The following is an 18,528-nucleotide window of genomic DNA, read 5'->3' on the forward strand; positions in this document are numbered from 1 at the left end:
CCAGGGGAATAGAATGTTTTGTATAATATTTATATGGTGTAAATTTAACTTAGAATACAAATTATATTGTTAAAACTGTCAGCAGATTTTATTGGCTAAAGAAATAGCTTTTCTTTTTTTAGAATCAGTGATAGCCTACTAAGTTTAATCTTTGATGGGCCAGCGATATTTACGCATAAACTTTGAGTAAATAAAATACCTACTTATAATATTAGGTTTCAGGATTGAGAAACATATTTCTTTATGATGATGTTTAATATATGTTTGGCTGATATATCATAACAGCCATGAAGACAGCCTCCCAAGATTTATACTTTGTCCCTTTTTAATTTAGATAATAAGCCTAAAAATTGGTATTGATGGAATGAGAAAGAGCTAAACTCAGCTTTTTCTGTAGGTGAGATATTCATAAGAGAAATAAAGACTTCAAAGTAGAGGTCAAGTTGTTGTTATTGTCACTGTCTGCTCTTAAGGCCAGAGAGCATGTGTAAGTTCATGTAAATATTGTGTTCTGAATTGCAACATCCAGCATGACCACATTTCATTGTATAATTGTTGCAGATTTTATGCCAACTTTTTTTCAAAACAGTGGGGTGTGACCATTATGTGAAGCTTTTTAAAATAATAAATTTTGCTGGTATTACTTACAAATCATTTATTACTAACCTATCTTTGGTCCAAGAGTAAGTTTCACAAACTACTTGAGAATATATGTTAAAATTGAATAGTACAAATTGATGTACATTATTTCTTCATGACAGTTTAGCCAGCTTAGTGAACATTTTCTGGTCTTTATAAAGAAGTTAACTTATTGTTATTAATTTGTGCATACTACACTTGAGAAAATTTACTACAGTGTTGTGAAGTGTAAACTGACAAAATCTAATCATCTGATCTGAAGATTCTGTGCTTGCTATCATTGATTTTGTTATCTGACACATTGTCCTCAGTGCTTCTCATGTAAAATGTATTGATAATACATCAGTACTATAGCATTCTAAGCCAATTGCTCAAGTCAGCTTTCTGAAATATACTGACAGTGAACAAGTACTGAGAATTCTAGGCTCTTGGCTTTTAGTGTGGGCAAAAACAAATGGCACATCCATATGCCACTGGTGAATACATTGCTATTACATTTACCTTTTAAGCAGCATAATAAACAGAATTAGTCTATACAATGATTGTGCTGTGAATGATTATTAACCAATTTTTGGACTGAAAAAATAGAGTGCAACAATTATGTAGTGAAATACAGTACCTCCTTTCCTCTGTCCATCCTTCTAAGTATCCAATGATAAATGATACTTACTTTTTTGTATGTGTGTCAGGCATTATGGTAGGTATTGGAGATATAAAGTTGAAAATGACATAGTCCCAGCTTTAGAATGATCCTATAATCTAATGTGAATAAAGACAATTAAGTCATCAATTATAATACAGTTGCCTAACGACTCCTTGGTTTTGGAAGAGTGTGAGAGGATATAAGAATTCATAGCAGAAATAATGCATTTTCTTGGTGGATTAGTTTTATTTGATTATTTTTGAAGAAAGCATAATTTTTATATGGAAACAAGGTAGAAATAATGAGATAGATCTGAAATTTGTATGAATTATTGAGGTAAAACAGGAGACTTCAAAACCAGTTTATACTATTGCAGCAGGATCTGTCCCATGTTATGTGTTCATTCCAATACTTTGGCTGGAAAATGTGAGAATTATTATATTGCCTATAGGGGCTATGATAGAAATGCAGAGGGTCCTTTGAGGTCACAGAGTTAGGGCAGCTCACTTTAGCCACCATTGCAGGTCTGATGTTTTTTGGACAAGTAAATAATTTCTTTAGTAAATTTGTAGACCCCTGAGAATAGCCATATAACTATAGCAAATCTGAAAAGAAAACTGTTGTCTAGTTCTAGGAAAATATGAGTTGGTTTGATGAGCCAATAATGATTTACTGACTCACTTTCAAATTCTACTAAGGTTAAATGGTCATTTACATGGTTGCAGTAAAGCCTTCTTGGTGATAGTAGGTCATTTTGGTGAAGCTTATGACAATTTTATTGAATAACTGCATTTCTGTGCCTTAATAGAAAGAATAAAATGAATAAAGATGCTTTGCTATGTTTTTCTTTTTTTCTCCAGAATTACACAATCTCATTTATTGGTGCATTATAGTTGTATATAATGATGGAATTTGTTACTTATTTATATATGCATACAATATGCTATGTTTATTTCTAGCTTTATTGTAAATCACTCTTTGCAGTAAACTTTTGATATTTTTCTTTGTAGATTTGGTGTAAGTTTTTGTGTTTGGTTAATTATAACACAGTTGTGTTTTTTGTTTGGTATGTTGGGACAGAATCAGTTGAGAAAGAAAATTTAATTCTCAAATAACTAAAGTCCAAACTTCTAATTCCAGTTCATGGAAAAAATATTAGAAATTTCTGAATAGTATAATTTTTACTAGGTTAATGTCTCAATTATAGGTATCAACATATGCAAATGTTCCAGGTTCAAAAAATATATATATAAAATGTTCAATATCTACCTATCTATAAAATATTCAACATGTGAAAATTAAAATATTTTTATTTACTTTGAAACATATAATATTTATCAGAAAATATTAAGCTAATTCAATGTAGTGAAGACTATGATTTTGTAATATATCATTGCCTGTTTTAATTATTTTAATCTCTCAAAATGCTCTTTTTTTCCATTTTAAATGCTAAAATGTTATTTTTTGAATGCAGTGCTGGAAATGTATAGTAAACTAAAAGAACAGATGAGTGCAAAAAGGTAAGTTGGTTTCTTTCTTGTTATTTTAAATAAGCTTTTTTCCTATTAGTGAAAGCACAGATAAACTTACTGTAAAGCATAGTGAATTATGTGAATTTTGCTTTGTACTTCACATTAACCTTTGTTCGTGTAATTTGCTTATCAGGATCACCCAAGAAAGCAAACTTTTTATTTATGAATATTTGTTGTTTTTGATATCAAAGATTGATAATATTGATAAAGGATAAATAGAGAGCTAAACAGGAATGAGAAAATTTTTATTAACTTGCCAGTGTACTAATACTGCATACAATCAAGGGCTTAAGGACATAATGTGGAGTGAAGGCAAAGCACAGTTTTGACCATCAGGGCTATTGTTCATATTCTGTTTTATAAAGAAATGAATACATGACAAAAGAAAAATAATTTAAATCATTTATTGATTGCCATTGGAGCATTAGCTATAATGATGTTTAAAATGATTTAAAACGAACAATTTTAAAGTAACATGGAAAAGCCAGAATAAATAGGACATATTTGGACTAGGAAAATATTTCTTCTTGGTTTATTAATAATCATTTCATTTTTCACAGCACATTTTATACAAATCTATGATCAAAGATTTGTGTATGCTTTGCTTTATAGTGCTACACATTGAATTTCATTAGGCTTTACCAGTTGGTATTAATTAGTAGAATGATTTTTTTTCCTTATTAGTAGATAAGACAATATATACTTATTTTGTGTGTATACTATTAATGTATCCTCTTTTTTTCTGTTGTTGTACATCCTCATGTTTTAAAGATTCAAATAGTAGTTTTATGTGTTTGTTGCAAAAAACAGAAAACAAAACAAAAATCAAGCATCACCTTCCTTAATTTCCATATACCATTCCTACTTCATAGGGGCAAAATTTTATCTTTCTTTTTTTAAAAAAATTGTTTTTTGTTGTAGATGGACAGAAAACTTTTATTTTTTTTTCTTTTTTTTTATTGGTTGTTCAAAACATTACAAAGCTCTTGACATATCATGTTTCATACATTAGATTCAAGTTGGTTATGAACTCCCAATTTTACCCCAAATACAGATTGCAGAATCACATCAGTTACACATCCACATTTTTACATAATGCCCTATTAGTAACTGTTGTATTCTGTTACCTTTCCTATCCTCTACTATCCCCCCTCCCTTCCCCTCCCATCTTCTCTCTCTACCCCATTTACTGTAATTCATTTCTCTCCTTGTTTATTTTCCCATTCCCCTCACAACCTCTTATATGTAATTTTGTATAACAATGAAGGTCTCCCTCCATTACCATGCAATTTCCCTTTTCTCTCCCTTTCCCTCCCACCTCATGTCTCTGTTTAATGTTAATCTTTTCTTCCTGCTCTTCCTCCCTGCTCTGTTCTTAGTTGCTCTCATTATATCAAAGAAGACATTTGGTATTTGTTTTTTAGGGATTGACTAGCTTCACTAAGCATAATCTGCTCTAGTGCCATCCATTTCTCTGCAAATTCCATGATTTTGTCATTTTTTAGTGCTGCGTAATACTCCATGGTGTATAAATGCCACATTTTTTTTTATCATTCATCTATTGAAGGGCATCTGGGTTGGTTCCACAGTCTAGCAATTGTGAATTGTGCTGCTATGAACATCGATGTGGCAGTATCCCTGTAGTACGCTCTTTTAAGGTCTTCAGGGAATAGTCCGAGAAGGGCAATAGCTGGGTCAAATGGTTCCATTCCCAGCTTTCCCAGGAATCTCCATACTGCTTTCCAAATTGGCCACACCAATTTGCAGTCCCACCAGCAATGTACAAGAGTACCCTTTTCCCCACATCCTCGCCAGCACTTGTTGTTGTTTGACTTCATAATGGCTGCCAATCTTACTGGAGTGAGATGGTATCTTAGGGTGGTTTTGATTTGCATTTCTCTGACTGCTAGAGATGGTGAGCATTTTTTCATGTACTTGTTGATTGATTGTATGTCCTCCTCTGAGAAGTGTCTGTTCAGGTCCTTGGCCCATTTGTTGATTGGGTTATTTGTTCTCTTATTGTCTAATTTTTTGAGTTCTTTGTATACTCTGGATATTAGGGCTCTATCTGAAGTGTGAGGAGTAAAAATTTGTTCCCATGATGTAGGCTCCCTATTTACCTCTCTTATTGTTTCTCCTTCTGAGAAAAAACTTTTCAGTTTAAGTAAGTCCCATTTGTTGATTCTTGTTATTAACTCTTGTGCTATGGGTGTCCTATTAAGGAATTTGGAGCCCGACCCCACAATATGTAGATCGGAGCCAACTTTTTATTCTATCAGACGCAGAGTCTCTGATTTGATATCTAGCTCCTTGATCCACTTTGAGTTAACTTTTGTGCATGGCGAGAGGAGGGGATTTAGTTTCATTTTGTTGCATATGATTTTCCAGTTTTCCCAACACCATTTGTTGAAGATGCTATCCTTCCTCCATTGCATGCTTTTAGCTCCTTTATCAAATATAAGATAGTTGTAGCTTTGTGGATTAGTCTCTGTGTCCTCTATTCTGTGCCATTGGTCCACCCGCCTGTTTTGGTACCAGTACCATGCTGTTTTTGTTACTATTGCTCTGTAATATAGTTTGAAATCTGGTATCGCTATACCGCCTGATTCATACTTCCTGCTTAGAATTGCTTTTGCTATTCTGGGTCTTTTATTTTTCCATATGAATTTCATGATTGCTTTCTCTATTTCTACAAGAAATGCCGTTGGGATTTTGATTGGCATTGCATTAAACCTATAAAGAACTTTTGGTAATATCGCCATTTTGATGATGTTAGTTCTGCCTATCCATGAACAGGGTATATTTTTCCATCTTCTAAGATCTTCTTCTACTTCTCTTTTTAGGGTTCTGTAGTTTTCATTGTATAAATCTTTCACCTCTTTTGTTAGGTTGATTCCCAAGTATTTTATTTTTTTTGAGGATATTGTGAATGGAGTGTTTTTCCTCATTTCCGTTTCAGAAGTTTTGTCACTGATATACAGAAATGCCTTTGATTTATGCGTGTTGATTTTATATCCTGCCACTTTGCTGAATTCATTTATTAGTTCTAGTAGTTTTTTTGTAGACCCTTTTGGGTCTTCTAGGTATAGAATCATGTCATCCGAAAATAGTGATAATTTAAGTTCTTCTTTAACTATTTTTATGCCTTTAATTTCTTTTGTCTGTCTAATTGCTCTGGCCAGTGTTTTGAGAACTATATTGAATAGAAGTGGTGATAGAGGGCATCCCTGTCTTGTTCCAGATTTTAGAGGGAATGCCTTCAATTTTTCTCCATTCAGAATGATGCTAGCCTGAGGCTTAGCATAGATTGCTTTTACTATGTCGAGGTAAGTTCCTGTTATCCCTAGTTTTTCTAATGTTTTGAACATAAGGGGATGCTGTACTTTGTCGAATGCTTTTTCTGCGTCTATCGAGATGATCATATGGTTCTTATCTTTAAGTCTATTGATGTGGTGAATAACATTTATTAATTTCCGTATATTGAACCATCCTTGCATCCCAGGTATGAATCCTACTTGATCATGGTGCACAATTTTTTTGATGTGTTTTTGTATCTGATTCGCCAGAATTTTGTTGAGGATTTTTGCATCTAGGTTCATCAGAGATATTGGTCTGTAGTTTTCTTTCTTTGAGGTGTCTTTGTCTGGTTTTGGAATCAGGGTGATGTTGGCCTCATAGAATGAATTTGGCAGAGCTCCCTCTTTTTCTATTTCCTGAAATAACTTGAAAAGTATTGGTATTAATTCTTCTTTAAAGGTTTTGTAAAACTCTGCTGTATACCCATCCGGTCCTGGGCTTTTCTTGGTTGGTAGTCTTTTGATTGCTTCTTCTATTTCATCCATTGATATTGGTCTGTTCAAATTGTGTGTGTCCTCCTGACTCAGTCTGGGCAAATCATATGACTTAAGAAATTTATCGATGTCTTCACTATCTTCTATTTTATTGGAATATAGGTTTTCAAAATAATTTCTAATTGTCTTCTGTATTTCTGTAGCATCTGTTGTGATATTGCCTTTTTCATCCCGTATGTTAGTAATTTGAGTTCTCTCTCTTCTCTTCGTTAGCATGGCTAAGGGTCTGTCGATCTTATTTATTTTTTCGAAGAATCAACTTTTAGTTTTGTTAATTTTTTCAATAGTTTCTTTTGTTTCAATTTCGTTGATTTCTGCTCTGATTTTAATTATTTCTTGCCTTCTGCTACATTTGCTGTTGTTTTGCTCTTCCTTTTCTAGGGCTTTGAGATGAAGTGTGAGCTCATTTATTTGTTGGTTTTTCCTTTTTTGAGGAATGACCTCCAGGCGATGAATTTCCCTCTTAAAACTGCTTTCATTGTGTCCCATAGATTCCAATATGTTGTGTCTGTATTTTCATTTATCTCTAAGAATTTTTTGATTTCCTCCTTTATGTCTTCTGTAACCCATTGATCATTCAGTAACATATTGTTCATTTTCCATGTAATGTAGGATTTTTCCTTCCGTCTTTTATCATTGATTTCCAGTTTCATTCCATTATGATCAGATAAGATGCATGGTATTATCTCCACCCCTTTATATTTACTGAAGGTTGCCCTATGGCATAATATATGGTCTATTTTTGAGAAGGATCCATGTGCTGATGAGAAAAAAGTATATCCACTTGATGATGGTTGATATATTCTATCTATGTCAGTTAAGTCTAGGTTATTGATTGTGATATTGAGCTCTATAGTTTCTTTATTCAACTTTTGTTTGGAGGATCTGTCCAATGGTGAGAGAGGTGTGTTGAAGTCACCCATAATTATTGTGTTGTGATCTATTTGATTCTTGAACTTGAGGAGAATTTGTTTTATGAACATCGCAGCACCATTATTTGGTGCATAAATATTGATAATTGTTATGTCTTGTTGGTGAATGGTTCCTTTTAACAATATATAATGTCCTTCCTTATCCCTTATGATTAACTTAGTCTTGAAGTCGATTTTATTCGATATGAGGATGGCCACCCCTGCTTGCTTACGAGGACCGTGTGCGTGGTATATTTTTTCCCAACCTTTCACCTTCAGCCTGTGTATGTCTTTTCCAATCAGATGTGTCTCCTGGAGGCAGCATATTGTTGGATTTGTTTTTTAAATCCATGTTACCAGCCTATGTCGCTTTATTGGAGAGTTTAAGCCATTAACGTTTAGAGTTACTATTGATATATGGTTTGTACTTCCAGCCATGTTTGATTATTTATCTTCTTTTTTTTTTTAATTTAGTTTGTTTCTCCATGATTAGCTTTCCCCCCGCCCTCTGTCTTTACAGAGGCACTTCCCAGTGATGGTTTTGGTTATTGTTTTTCATTTCTTCCGCGTGTAGTGTTTTGCTCAAGATGCTTTGCAATGCTGGTTTTCTGGCTGCAAATTATTTTAGCTTTTGTTTATCATGAAAGATTTTTATTTCATTGTCGTACCTGAAGCTTAATTTTGTTGGATACAGAATTCTTGGTTGGCATCCATTGTCTTTCAGTGTTTGAAATACGTTGTTCTAGGATCTTCTCGCTTTCAGCCTCTGTGATGAAAAATCTGTTGTTAACCTTATTGGTTTACCCCTGAATGTAATCTGCCTCCTTTCTCTTGTAGCTTTTAATATTTTCTCTTTGTTCTGTATATTGGATATCTTCATAACAATGTGTCTTGGCGTTGGTCTACTGTGATTTTGTGTGCTCGGTGTCCTGTATGCATCTACAATTTGTATATCCGTTTCCTTTTTTATTTCTGGAAAGTTTTCTGTAATTATTTCATTCATCAGGTTACTCATTCCCTTGGTTTGAATCTCTGTACCTTCCTCTATCCCGATGACTCATAAGTTTGGTTTTTTTATGTTATCCCATATCTCTTGGATGTTTTTCTCGTGATTTTTTTACCAGCCTTTCTGAGTTGGCTAGACTCTTTTCAAGATGATATATTTTGTCTTCATTATCTGATGTTCTGGCTTCTACTTGCTCCACTCTGTTGGTGATACTCTCAATTGAGTTTTTAATTTGGTTTATCGTTTCCTTCATTTCTAGAATTATTGTTTGATTTTTTTTTATAATCTCTATCTCCTTATAAAGATGCTTAACTTCTTCTTTTATCTGTTTATGTAATTCATTTTCAATGTGTTCTTTCACTGTTTGGATTTGCTGTCTTGTATCCTCTTTAAGGTTCCATTCCATCTGTCTAAGGTATTCCTTGAGTTCTTTATATGACCATTTTTCTGATGACTCTAGATCCTCCTGAATATTTAGGCTGTCCTTCATTGTTTGTACTCCTTTTCTTCCTTGCTTTTTTATGCTGCTCATGTTACTTCTTGTTCTGTTTGACTGCTGAGTTACTGTTTACTCTTATAGATTTATTTGATGCTTGGGAGGAAAGATATTAGAAGGGAAGGGAAGAAGTCACTAAAGAGAATGAGAGTAGGCAGGTAGAGTTCAAGGAAGGGGGAATAAGAAAATTGAAAAGAAATGAAAAGACAAAAGAAAAAAAAATAGAAAATAAAGAAAGAAAAAAATTTTTTAAAAAAATAATAATGATAATAAAAAAATGAAAATTAAAATTTAAAATAATAATAATAAAATAAAAAAATTAAAAACATTAAAAAAAGTTAAAGAACAACAACACCAACAAAAAAATGAAAATGAAAGAAAAAGAAAAAAAAATAATAATAAATGCAGTCATAGAGTTCGATTAACTTGTCTTCCAGTAGGTGGAGCAGTGCCCACTGGGCCAAGCTTCTCCTCTCAATAGGTGGGAACCATTCACTGTGCAGCAACTCTTCGTCCCAGACTGGGTGGGTCTCCAATCCTGAGTGCATAGGGCCTTCTCTTGTGTTTCCTCAAGCCAGGCCACGCTCACCTGTGACGCTCACCACAATACTGGCTACACGCCAGGTCTGCTGCTCCTGGGAGCCCTGTTTTCATGAATGCCTGGGCACACTCTCCCTGTTTGCCTCCCTCAGACCCTAAGTTTGTAGAGCTTGGGGCTGAGAACCCCCAGTGAATTTGCTTGCCCTCCGGTAGCCACGCCTCCAGTAGCTGGTGCAAGAGACCTCAGTTGTCAGCACTGGTGGGAGCGGTAGCTGGGAGTTCTGCGCCGCGAGTCCCGCGCCACTCCTGATTCCCTCCGTCTAGGAGGGGCCCTTAAGGTTTCCCCGCTGTGTGGAGAGAGATGGCTAGGGGATTACACACCTGTCGCACTGGTTTCAATGAAGTTATCTCCTCCGCCCGTGACGTCAGTTCTCTGCCATGGTGGTATCCCGTGCAAATGGTGACCGTTAGTTCCCTTTGCCGGGTGACCAATGCAACGGGTGGGTCCTGACTGTCTCTCCCAAGCCCCGTTTCAATCCTGTGGCCACTGCCTATGAAGGCTCGGTTGGCTTTTACCTCTGTAAGTTCAGACAGGCCGACCAGTTATTTCAGGGGGATCGTTAGTGCTGAGTCACGAGAAGCAGGCGAACCGCAGTTTGAATGCAGCCGATCCGGGCTCAGTGTGTGTGTTCTGAGGGGCCCAGACTGTTCGCCCCAGATCCACGTCAGCTCAGCATTGCCTAGTGATCTACAGTAAAAATATTTAATTATTTTCCTGCCTTACATTCTTTCTTATCACCTTCATTAGGAACCTCTCTTGCTGCCTCCTCCGCCGCCACTACTGCCAACGCGGTGAGATCTGGCAATCCTTTGGTCCTCCCCTCACTACTACCCAGAAAACTTTTATTTATTTTTATGTGGTGCTGTTGAGGATCAAACCAGTGCCTCACATGACTAGGCAAGCGCTCCACCACTGAACCCCAGATCCCAATTTTCTTTCTTAACTGATTATTTTGGTATTTACATTTATGTATTCAAATAACTAACTTTTATTATTATCTTATTATTTTCTAGTTTAGGGCATTAATTTATTTTTTCAATAATAAAGTCTAATATTTATATTAAAATGTTTTAAATTATCCCCCGAAGGTCTTATATCTTCTTCCCTGAAAACATTGTTTGGTATGTCTTTTTTATTTCTTTTAATCTAGAACAGTCCTCCTGCCTTTCTTCATTTTTCATGAAAAAGTCCAGGTCAGTTCTTAAAGATTGCATTTTAGATTTGTCTATTTGTTTCCTCATGGTTAGAGGTAAATGTTTTGGCAAGAGTATGATATAAGTGGTCATTGTGTACGTCTTCATCTTATGACATTAGAAGGCATTTACTGTTAGGTTGTTTCTAGCTAATGCTAAATTTGATCATTTGGTTAAGGGGACTAGATCTCTTTTGGAAAGGTCTATTTTTATCTCTGCAATTAATAAGTAATCTGTGAAGTGACACTTTGATACCTGTTTCCTAATAATCTTTTACCCAGTGGTTTTAGGATTCTTGCTTTAATCAGTTATTATACGGGACTTATAGTTTCTTTTTAAAATGCTATCATTGCTGACTTTTTCATATAAAGGATTTTCCTTTTTAATCTCCCTTTTCCTTGCTTCTGATTATTGCTATGGATTTATGAATTTTTAAAAATAAATGTCTCATAATTTATTAATGTCATTATTCTATTTGATGCATAGATTGTTATAAATTTTGCTAGAGAAGCCCTCAAGCCAGTTTCTTTGTCCTCATTTGTCTTTGTATACTTTCTTGCTTGTTGTACAATAAGATGATCTAGCATCTCATTTTATTTTTCTTCCCCAAAATAACTTGGAAACAATTCTCTAAGGCACATTGGTCCCTCTAAGTCAGTAATGGTATTTAGAATAATTAAGATCTGCATGTAAGATAGGCTCATTGTCCACACATACACACACATACATATACAAACAGTGCCCCCCTTCCTCTGTCTCATTCCTTCTGTCTTCCAAGATTGCCATTGAGAAATTTGAAGATTACCACCTTCGCCATTGAGAAGTTTGAAGTCATTGTGATTTCTCCTTCATTTGTGACCTATTTTTTTTTTTTTTTTGGTACTGGGGATTGAACTTGGGGTCACCCAGCCCTATTTTGTATTTTATTTAGAGACAGAGTCTCTAAATAATGAGTTGCTTAGTGCCTGGCTTTTGCTGAAGCTGACTTTGAACTCGAAATCCTCCTGCCTCAGCCTCCTCAGCTACTGGGATTACAGGTGTATGCCACCATGCCCAGCAGTGATCTATCTTTTCTTGAGATCTAATTTTTTTTATGACATGCTTTGGTATACGTCTATTTACTTCCATTGTGCTGGATACTTTAAATTTAATAAAAGGGGAGACTCCTTTTAACTTAGAAACTATTCTTCAATCTGATAATGCCTTTAAATGCTAGGAAATTTTCTTGAATAATTTTTTTCCTTCTATTTTCTGCATTTTCTCTCCAGGACAGGTATTAATGTTCAGTCTTTTATATTGGGTCTCTTCTTGGCTTTTTAAAAATCTTTTTTGTCTTTATTATTTCTTTTTAAAAACATTTTTGAGTTGTTGATGGACCTTTTTTTTATTTATTTGTATGTGGTGCTGAGACTTAGAACCGAGTGCCCCAGGCATGCTAGGCAAGTGCGCTACCACTGAGCCACAACCCCAGCCCTGTCTTTATTATTTCTATGTAATTTCTTTATCTTTATTTTTCAGAGAGTATGCAGTTTTTATTTTCCTATTCTGCTGTCTGATTTTAATTTCTAGGAAGTTTCCCCCACCCCATACTGGAAATCAAACCCAATAGAACTCAATTTTGATCTCTAATTTTTTGATTTATAGTGTTTTCTCTGAACTCTTTTGAGATTTTAGATGTGCACTTTCCTTACATAGTATATTTCCTCTAAATTTTAATATTTGTTTTTATCTCTGCCTTTCCTGTTACAGACATTTCTTAGATGTTTGGTAATTCCTTGGTTGATTACTCTTATTAAAATGTGGTATATATAACAAACTGATTAGAAGCTCTGGAGCTTCTAATGATACTTAATTATAGTTTCCCTGTATGGTTGGTTATTTAGTTGGACTCTTTTTGGCTGGGAAATTTCTATCATTAATTAATATCTTGAGGTCTTTCTTCTGGGTTTGTTAGATTACCCCGAGGAAACTTCCTCTGTCTTCTGTCTATAGGGTAAAAAGTCTCACTGCTAGCATTCTGGGATTTCAGTTGAGGAAGAGGACTCTAGTGTATGTGGGTTCAACTAATCTTCTTGTTTCTGAGCCAGTACTATGGTCCTCAGTCTTGGCTGGTGTCCCCTATTCAGAGATTGTTTCAGTCTCCTTAGCCTTTTCCAGAATGGATAAAGGATGGTTACTTATAGGCTTGGAATGGAGAAGAGAATTTAGAGTATGTTTCACATTTTCAACCACATTCCTTATGTTATTTTTAATTTAATTTTTAATGCAGATGCATAAAAGTTGTACATGTTTGTACATTTAATGTTTTGATACATATATATTTTGTGTAGTGTTAAACCAGGATAAATATATCTATTTCCTTAAACATTTATCATTTCTTTATGGTGAAAACATTCAACATATTCCTTATTTTTGTCCTCCTTTCACCCCTACTTCCAGAAACAGTAGGTTTCTTATCAATCCCTGAGTCTTTTGCAGATTTTACAGAATAAATTAGATCATTCTTGGTTTCTCCACTTTTGGCTTAAGATTCGGTTTTCTCAGGTTTGCTGAGTTCTTACCTTACCACTTGCCTATCAGTTTTCCAGCTTCTAAAATTTTATTCTTTTTTTTTTCTTTTCTTTCCATTGGAGTGGGCTTATGCTTTAAAAAAAAAAAAAAAAAAAAACCAAACACCAAAATACCAAAACAAACAAACAAAAAAAACCCCACCAAAAAACAAAAAAACTTTGCTCATTGATGTTTCATAAAGAAGTGAAAGTGAAAACATGTATTCAGTCTGCAAACTTGCTGCATTTTAGGACCCCATTTCCCTTTCTTTGATTTATGGTGTCCTGTCATTTTGTTGTAAAGGTGCCCTGCCATTTTGTTGTAAAGGTTAAGTATTTATACTAGGTAATAAGGTAGATAATAGAATGGACAGATTTTATTCTTGCCAGTCAACCAGAGATTGCAAGTTCATGACCTACAGAGTCAAACACTCACAGATGTATTTGCTTTAACTTATATAGTATTTACAAATTTTGTAGTAGTTACTATCACTTCAAATTTATTTTTTTAAAAAAATCTTAATTTCTATTCAGATGACTTCCTAGTCTGATTCTCATGACTTAAGCTCAAGTTTACTTGATTCTTTTTGAATCTTTTCACTTGATTGTTTCACTCATCATGTTCAACATGTCTGAGGTAGGCTTAAAATCTGTATATTTTGGAACTTGGCCTGTTTTCTGTCAGATGTGTTATAAAATATTTTCTGTATTTATAGTGCATTTTTTTTCTTTTTAGTTTTTTTGCTGAGTAGTTTTTCAGTTGACTTTTTATTATAACATAAACAAAAATGCACAGATCATAAATCTGCAACTTCATGAATTTTTAAATATGTAAACACACCTGTGTAACCACCAAGATCAAGATGTTGAATGTTATTACTACTTGTAAAGTTTTTGCCACAAGACATAGAATACTTCCATTACTCCTACAAAGTTTCCTCACCCACCTTCAAAACAATTCCTCCTCCATGTTCCAGAAATAACACTTTCTAATTTCTATCACCATATTATTAGTTTTATGTATTTTTAGAATTAATATAAATGAAATCATTGTCACTCCAGATAATGTTTTCCGAGATCTGCTTTTGCATAGTTTGTTTCTTTTCATTGCTGAATAGTATTCAATTCTATTGTTTCTTTGAAGAATTTACCAGTTGGTGGATATTTGGGGTTGCCTGAAGTTTTGAGGTATTGTTACTAAGACTAGTAACAATTATTAGTGTGCAAATCTTTTTTGTAGGCATGTGTTTATATTTCCCTTTAATAAGTATATATGAGTAGAATTACTGGGTTATAGCATAGATGTATGCTATGCTTCACAAGAAACCATTAAGTAGTTTTCTAAAATAGCTGTATAATTTACACTCTCACCAGCAATCTAAGAGAATTTCATTTGTTTCACATCTTTGCCAACATCTGGCTAATCTGTTTTAGTTGAGTCATTTTGGTAAATGTAAAATAACATATCATTTTAGCTTCAGTTTGCATTATAGATGTCCTTATGACTGATGTTGTATTTTATTTCATTGCTATTTGGTCATTTCTGTATTTCCTTTTGGGAAGTGTCTGTTCAAGTCCACGTGTGTGTATTTCTTGGTAGTACTGGGTTTGAACACAGGGGTTCTCTACTATTGCTACATTTCTAGCTCTTTATTTTGAGACAGGGTCTTGCTATATTACCCATGCTGGCCTTGAACTTGTGCTCCTCCTGCCTCCGCTTCCTCAGTAGCTGGGATTTTGGGTGCGCACTACCAGACTCTGCTTATTTTAAAAACAATAGAGTTTATTTTTAGAGCAATTTAGATTTATAGTAATGTTGAACAAAATTTACAGAGTTCCCATATATTCTCCGCTTACTCCTATGCACAGTTTCCTTATAATTAACATCTTGCTTTATGTTGTACATGTGTTATAATCAGTGAATCCATATTGGCACATTATTAACTGAAGTCCATAGTTTACATTGGGGAGGGGGGTTTCACTCTGTGTTGTACATTTCTATGACAGTTACATAATAACATGTATCCACCATTGTAGTATTATACAGAAGCATTTCACTGCTTGAAAAATCCCCTATTCTCCATCTTTTCTTTATCTTTTCTCTCACAAACCCTGCCAGTCACTGTCTCTTTTCATTTCTATAGTTTTGACATTTTCGAGGGCTGAGAGTTGGAAGTATGCAGTATATAACATGTTTAGCCTGATAGTATGCATTTAAGCTTCTTTTATATCTTCTTATGGCTTGATAACTCATTTTATCACTTAATAACTTTGCATTTTATGGATGTACCACAGTGTTTATTCTGTCACCAAAGAAGAGCATATTAGTTGCTTCAAATTTGGGAGTGATTATGAATAAAGCTGCTATAAACATTCATTTTTAGGGTTTTTTAAAAAATATTTTTTGAGTTGTAGACAGGTACAATGCCTTTATTTTATTCGTGCTGGAGATTGAACCCAGTGCCTCACACATGCTAGGCAGGCACTCTACCACTGAGCCACAACTCCACCTCTCATTTTCAGGTTTTTATGCACATAGGTTTTCAACTCATTTGAGTAAATACCTGGGAGTGCAATTGTTAGGTCATAATGCTTTATTTTCTTTGATTAGTTTTCTGTTTAGATTTTTTGCCTACTTTTTAATTTGGTTGGTTGTATTTTTATTACTAAGTTTATTTTTTGTATAGTTTAAATACAAGTCCTTTATCAAATACGGGCTTTGAAAATTTTTCTACCATTTTATCACTTGTATTTCCATTTTCTTAATAGTGTCTTTACAGAGCACAAGTTTCTAATTTAAATAAAGAGTACTTTTATTCTTTTCCCCATGGGTTGTGCTTTGGTATTATTTCTAATATCTCATTTCCAAAACCATGATTATCTAAGATTTTTTTCCCATGTTGTATTCTAGGGTTAGAATTTTGTGTTTTACATGTAGGTCTGTGATCCATTTTGAGTTAATTCTTGTGAAAAGTGAAAATCAGTGGATTCATTTACTTACTTGTTTGTTGCACATGGATGTCCAGTTGTTCCAGCAATATTTCCTGAAAAGACTACACTTTTCTATTGGATTTCCTTTGCTTTTTTTTTTTTGTCAAAAGTCATTTGATTATATTTGTGTGGATGTATTTCTGTGCTTTGTATTCTATTTCTTTGAACTATTTCTCAATCCTTTCACATTTATAACACTGTCTTTTCTTTTACTGTAGCTTTATATTATATCTTGAAGGTGAGTAGTGCCAATCTTTTAACTTTGTTCTTCAATATTTTGTGGCTATTCTGAGTCTTTTTTTTGCCCTTCTATATAAATTTTAGAGTTTGATTGACAATATCCACAAAGTAAACTGCTGAAGTTTGTTGTTGTTGTTTGTTTTTGTGATGCTGGGAACCAACCCAGTGCCTCACTCATGCCAGGCAAGTGCCCTGAGTTACAACCCCAGCCTTCTGCTGGAGTTTGAATGTGATTGCCAAGATGAAGTTTGGAATTTTTATCTTTATAATATTGAGTCTTTCTTCCTGTGAACATGGAATCTCTCTCCATTTATTTAGATTTTCTTTACTTTCATCAGTTTTGTAGTTTATTTTACATAGATCTTATATATTTTTTGTTAGATTTATTCCTAAACTTTTCATTTGGGGAGGGGTGCTAGTGTGAATAGTATTTTTTTTAAGAGAGAGAGAGAGAAAGAGAATTTTTTTTAATATTTATTTTTCAGTTTTCGGTCGACACAACATCTTTATTTTATTTTTATGTGGTGCTGAGGATCAAACCCAGCGCCCCGCGCATGCCAGGCGAGTGCATTACCACTTGGGCCACATCCCCTGCCCAATAGTATTGTTTTTAATTTCAAATGCCAGTTGTTCCTTTCTGGAAAGGATTTGTTTATAAGAAAAGCATTTGGCTTTGTGTATTAACTTTGTATATACACTACAACCTTTTAATAGTCAGGTATTAGTTTCAGAATTTTTTTTGTCAGTTGTTTGGAATCTTCTACATGGACAATCATGTCAACTACAAAGACTTTTCTTTCTTTCTTCCCACTATGAATACCATTTATTCCCTTTTCTTTTTATATTGTGTTATTTACAACTTCCAGTATGATGTTGGATAGAAATGGTGAGAGGTGACATTCTTTCATTGTTTTCAATTTCATGGGGTAAAGCACCTTGTTTCTTGCCATTAAATATGAAGTTAGCTTTATACTATTTCTACTCTTTTTAGTTTGTTAAGGCATATTTTATAGCCCAGAATGTGGTCTGTCTTGGTGAATATCTTACGTGAGCTTGAAAAGAATGTGTATTTGGTAGTTGTTAGATGAAGTATTCTATAAATGTCAGATCCATTTAATTGTTGGTACTTTTTGATTCAATTTTGTCTTTATTAACTGTTTGCTGGATCTGTTAATTTATTTAGAGGGGTGCTGAGGTCTGCAGCTATAATAAAGGATTTGTCTATTTGTTTTGCATTTCTATCGGTTTTTGCCTCCCATCCTCTTTGGTAATGCTGAGGATTGAACCCAGGGCCTTGAGTGTGCTAAGCAGACACTCTAACACTAAGCTATATCCCCAGCCATATCTCACATGTTTTTGATACACTGGTGTTAGTCATGTACATAATAGGATCGTTATGTCTCCTTGGAGAATTAACCATTTTACTATAATGTAATCCTTCTTTTTATCTCTGGAAATTTTCCTTGTTCTGAAGTCTGCATGAATATAGCTGTTCTAGCTTTTGTTTGATTAGTGTTAACATAGTATATCTTTTTCATCTCTTTATTTTTGAACTTTTTGTGTCTTTATGTTTAAAGTGATATTTTTTAGAGAAATATAGTTGGCTTATCATAAGGGTTATAGAAGAAATTATAGGATATCTTCATAATCCTTGGGTAAGGAAAGATTTTTTTTAGACAAAAAGTTTCAAAAAATTGATAAATGGAACTTCAAAATTAAAAATTTCTCATCAAAACACATTACATTATATACTGTATAAAATTATCACACTGTATCCCACAAATATGTAAAATTATGTATCAGAATAATTTAAAAAAGACTTTTTTTTTGTACCAGGGATTGGACACAGGAGTGTTTGCTACTAAGCCACATTCCC

At 34.0% G+C, this 18,528-nt stretch overlaps 1 protein-coding gene across 5 annotated transcripts in view; it reads left to right on the forward strand.

Annotated features, from left to right (window-relative positions):
- The window catches only part of Exoc6 (exocyst complex component 6), a 196,491-nt gene that overhangs the window by 40,413 nt on the left and 137,550 nt on the right, over positions 1–18,528 (forward strand). For all 5 annotated transcript variants that reach the window (XM_046450218.2, XM_046450219.2, XM_058581092.1 and 2 more), the window contains one exon: positions 2,757–2,802. In XM_046450218.2, the coding sequence (XP_046306174.1) occupies positions 2,757–2,802 (46 nt within the window). The remainder of the gene's footprint in view (positions 1–2,756; positions 2,803–18,528) is intronic.

The sequence above is a fragment of the Marmota monax genome, unplaced genomic scaffold, assembly GCF_021218885.2.
Source record: "Marmota monax isolate L192 unplaced genomic scaffold, Marmota_monax_Labrador192_F-V1.1 WCK01_AAM20220418_F8-fsc00004, whole genome shotgun sequence".
In the NCBI taxonomy this organism is placed as follows: domain Eukaryota; kingdom Metazoa; phylum Chordata; class Mammalia; order Rodentia; family Sciuridae; genus Marmota; species Marmota monax.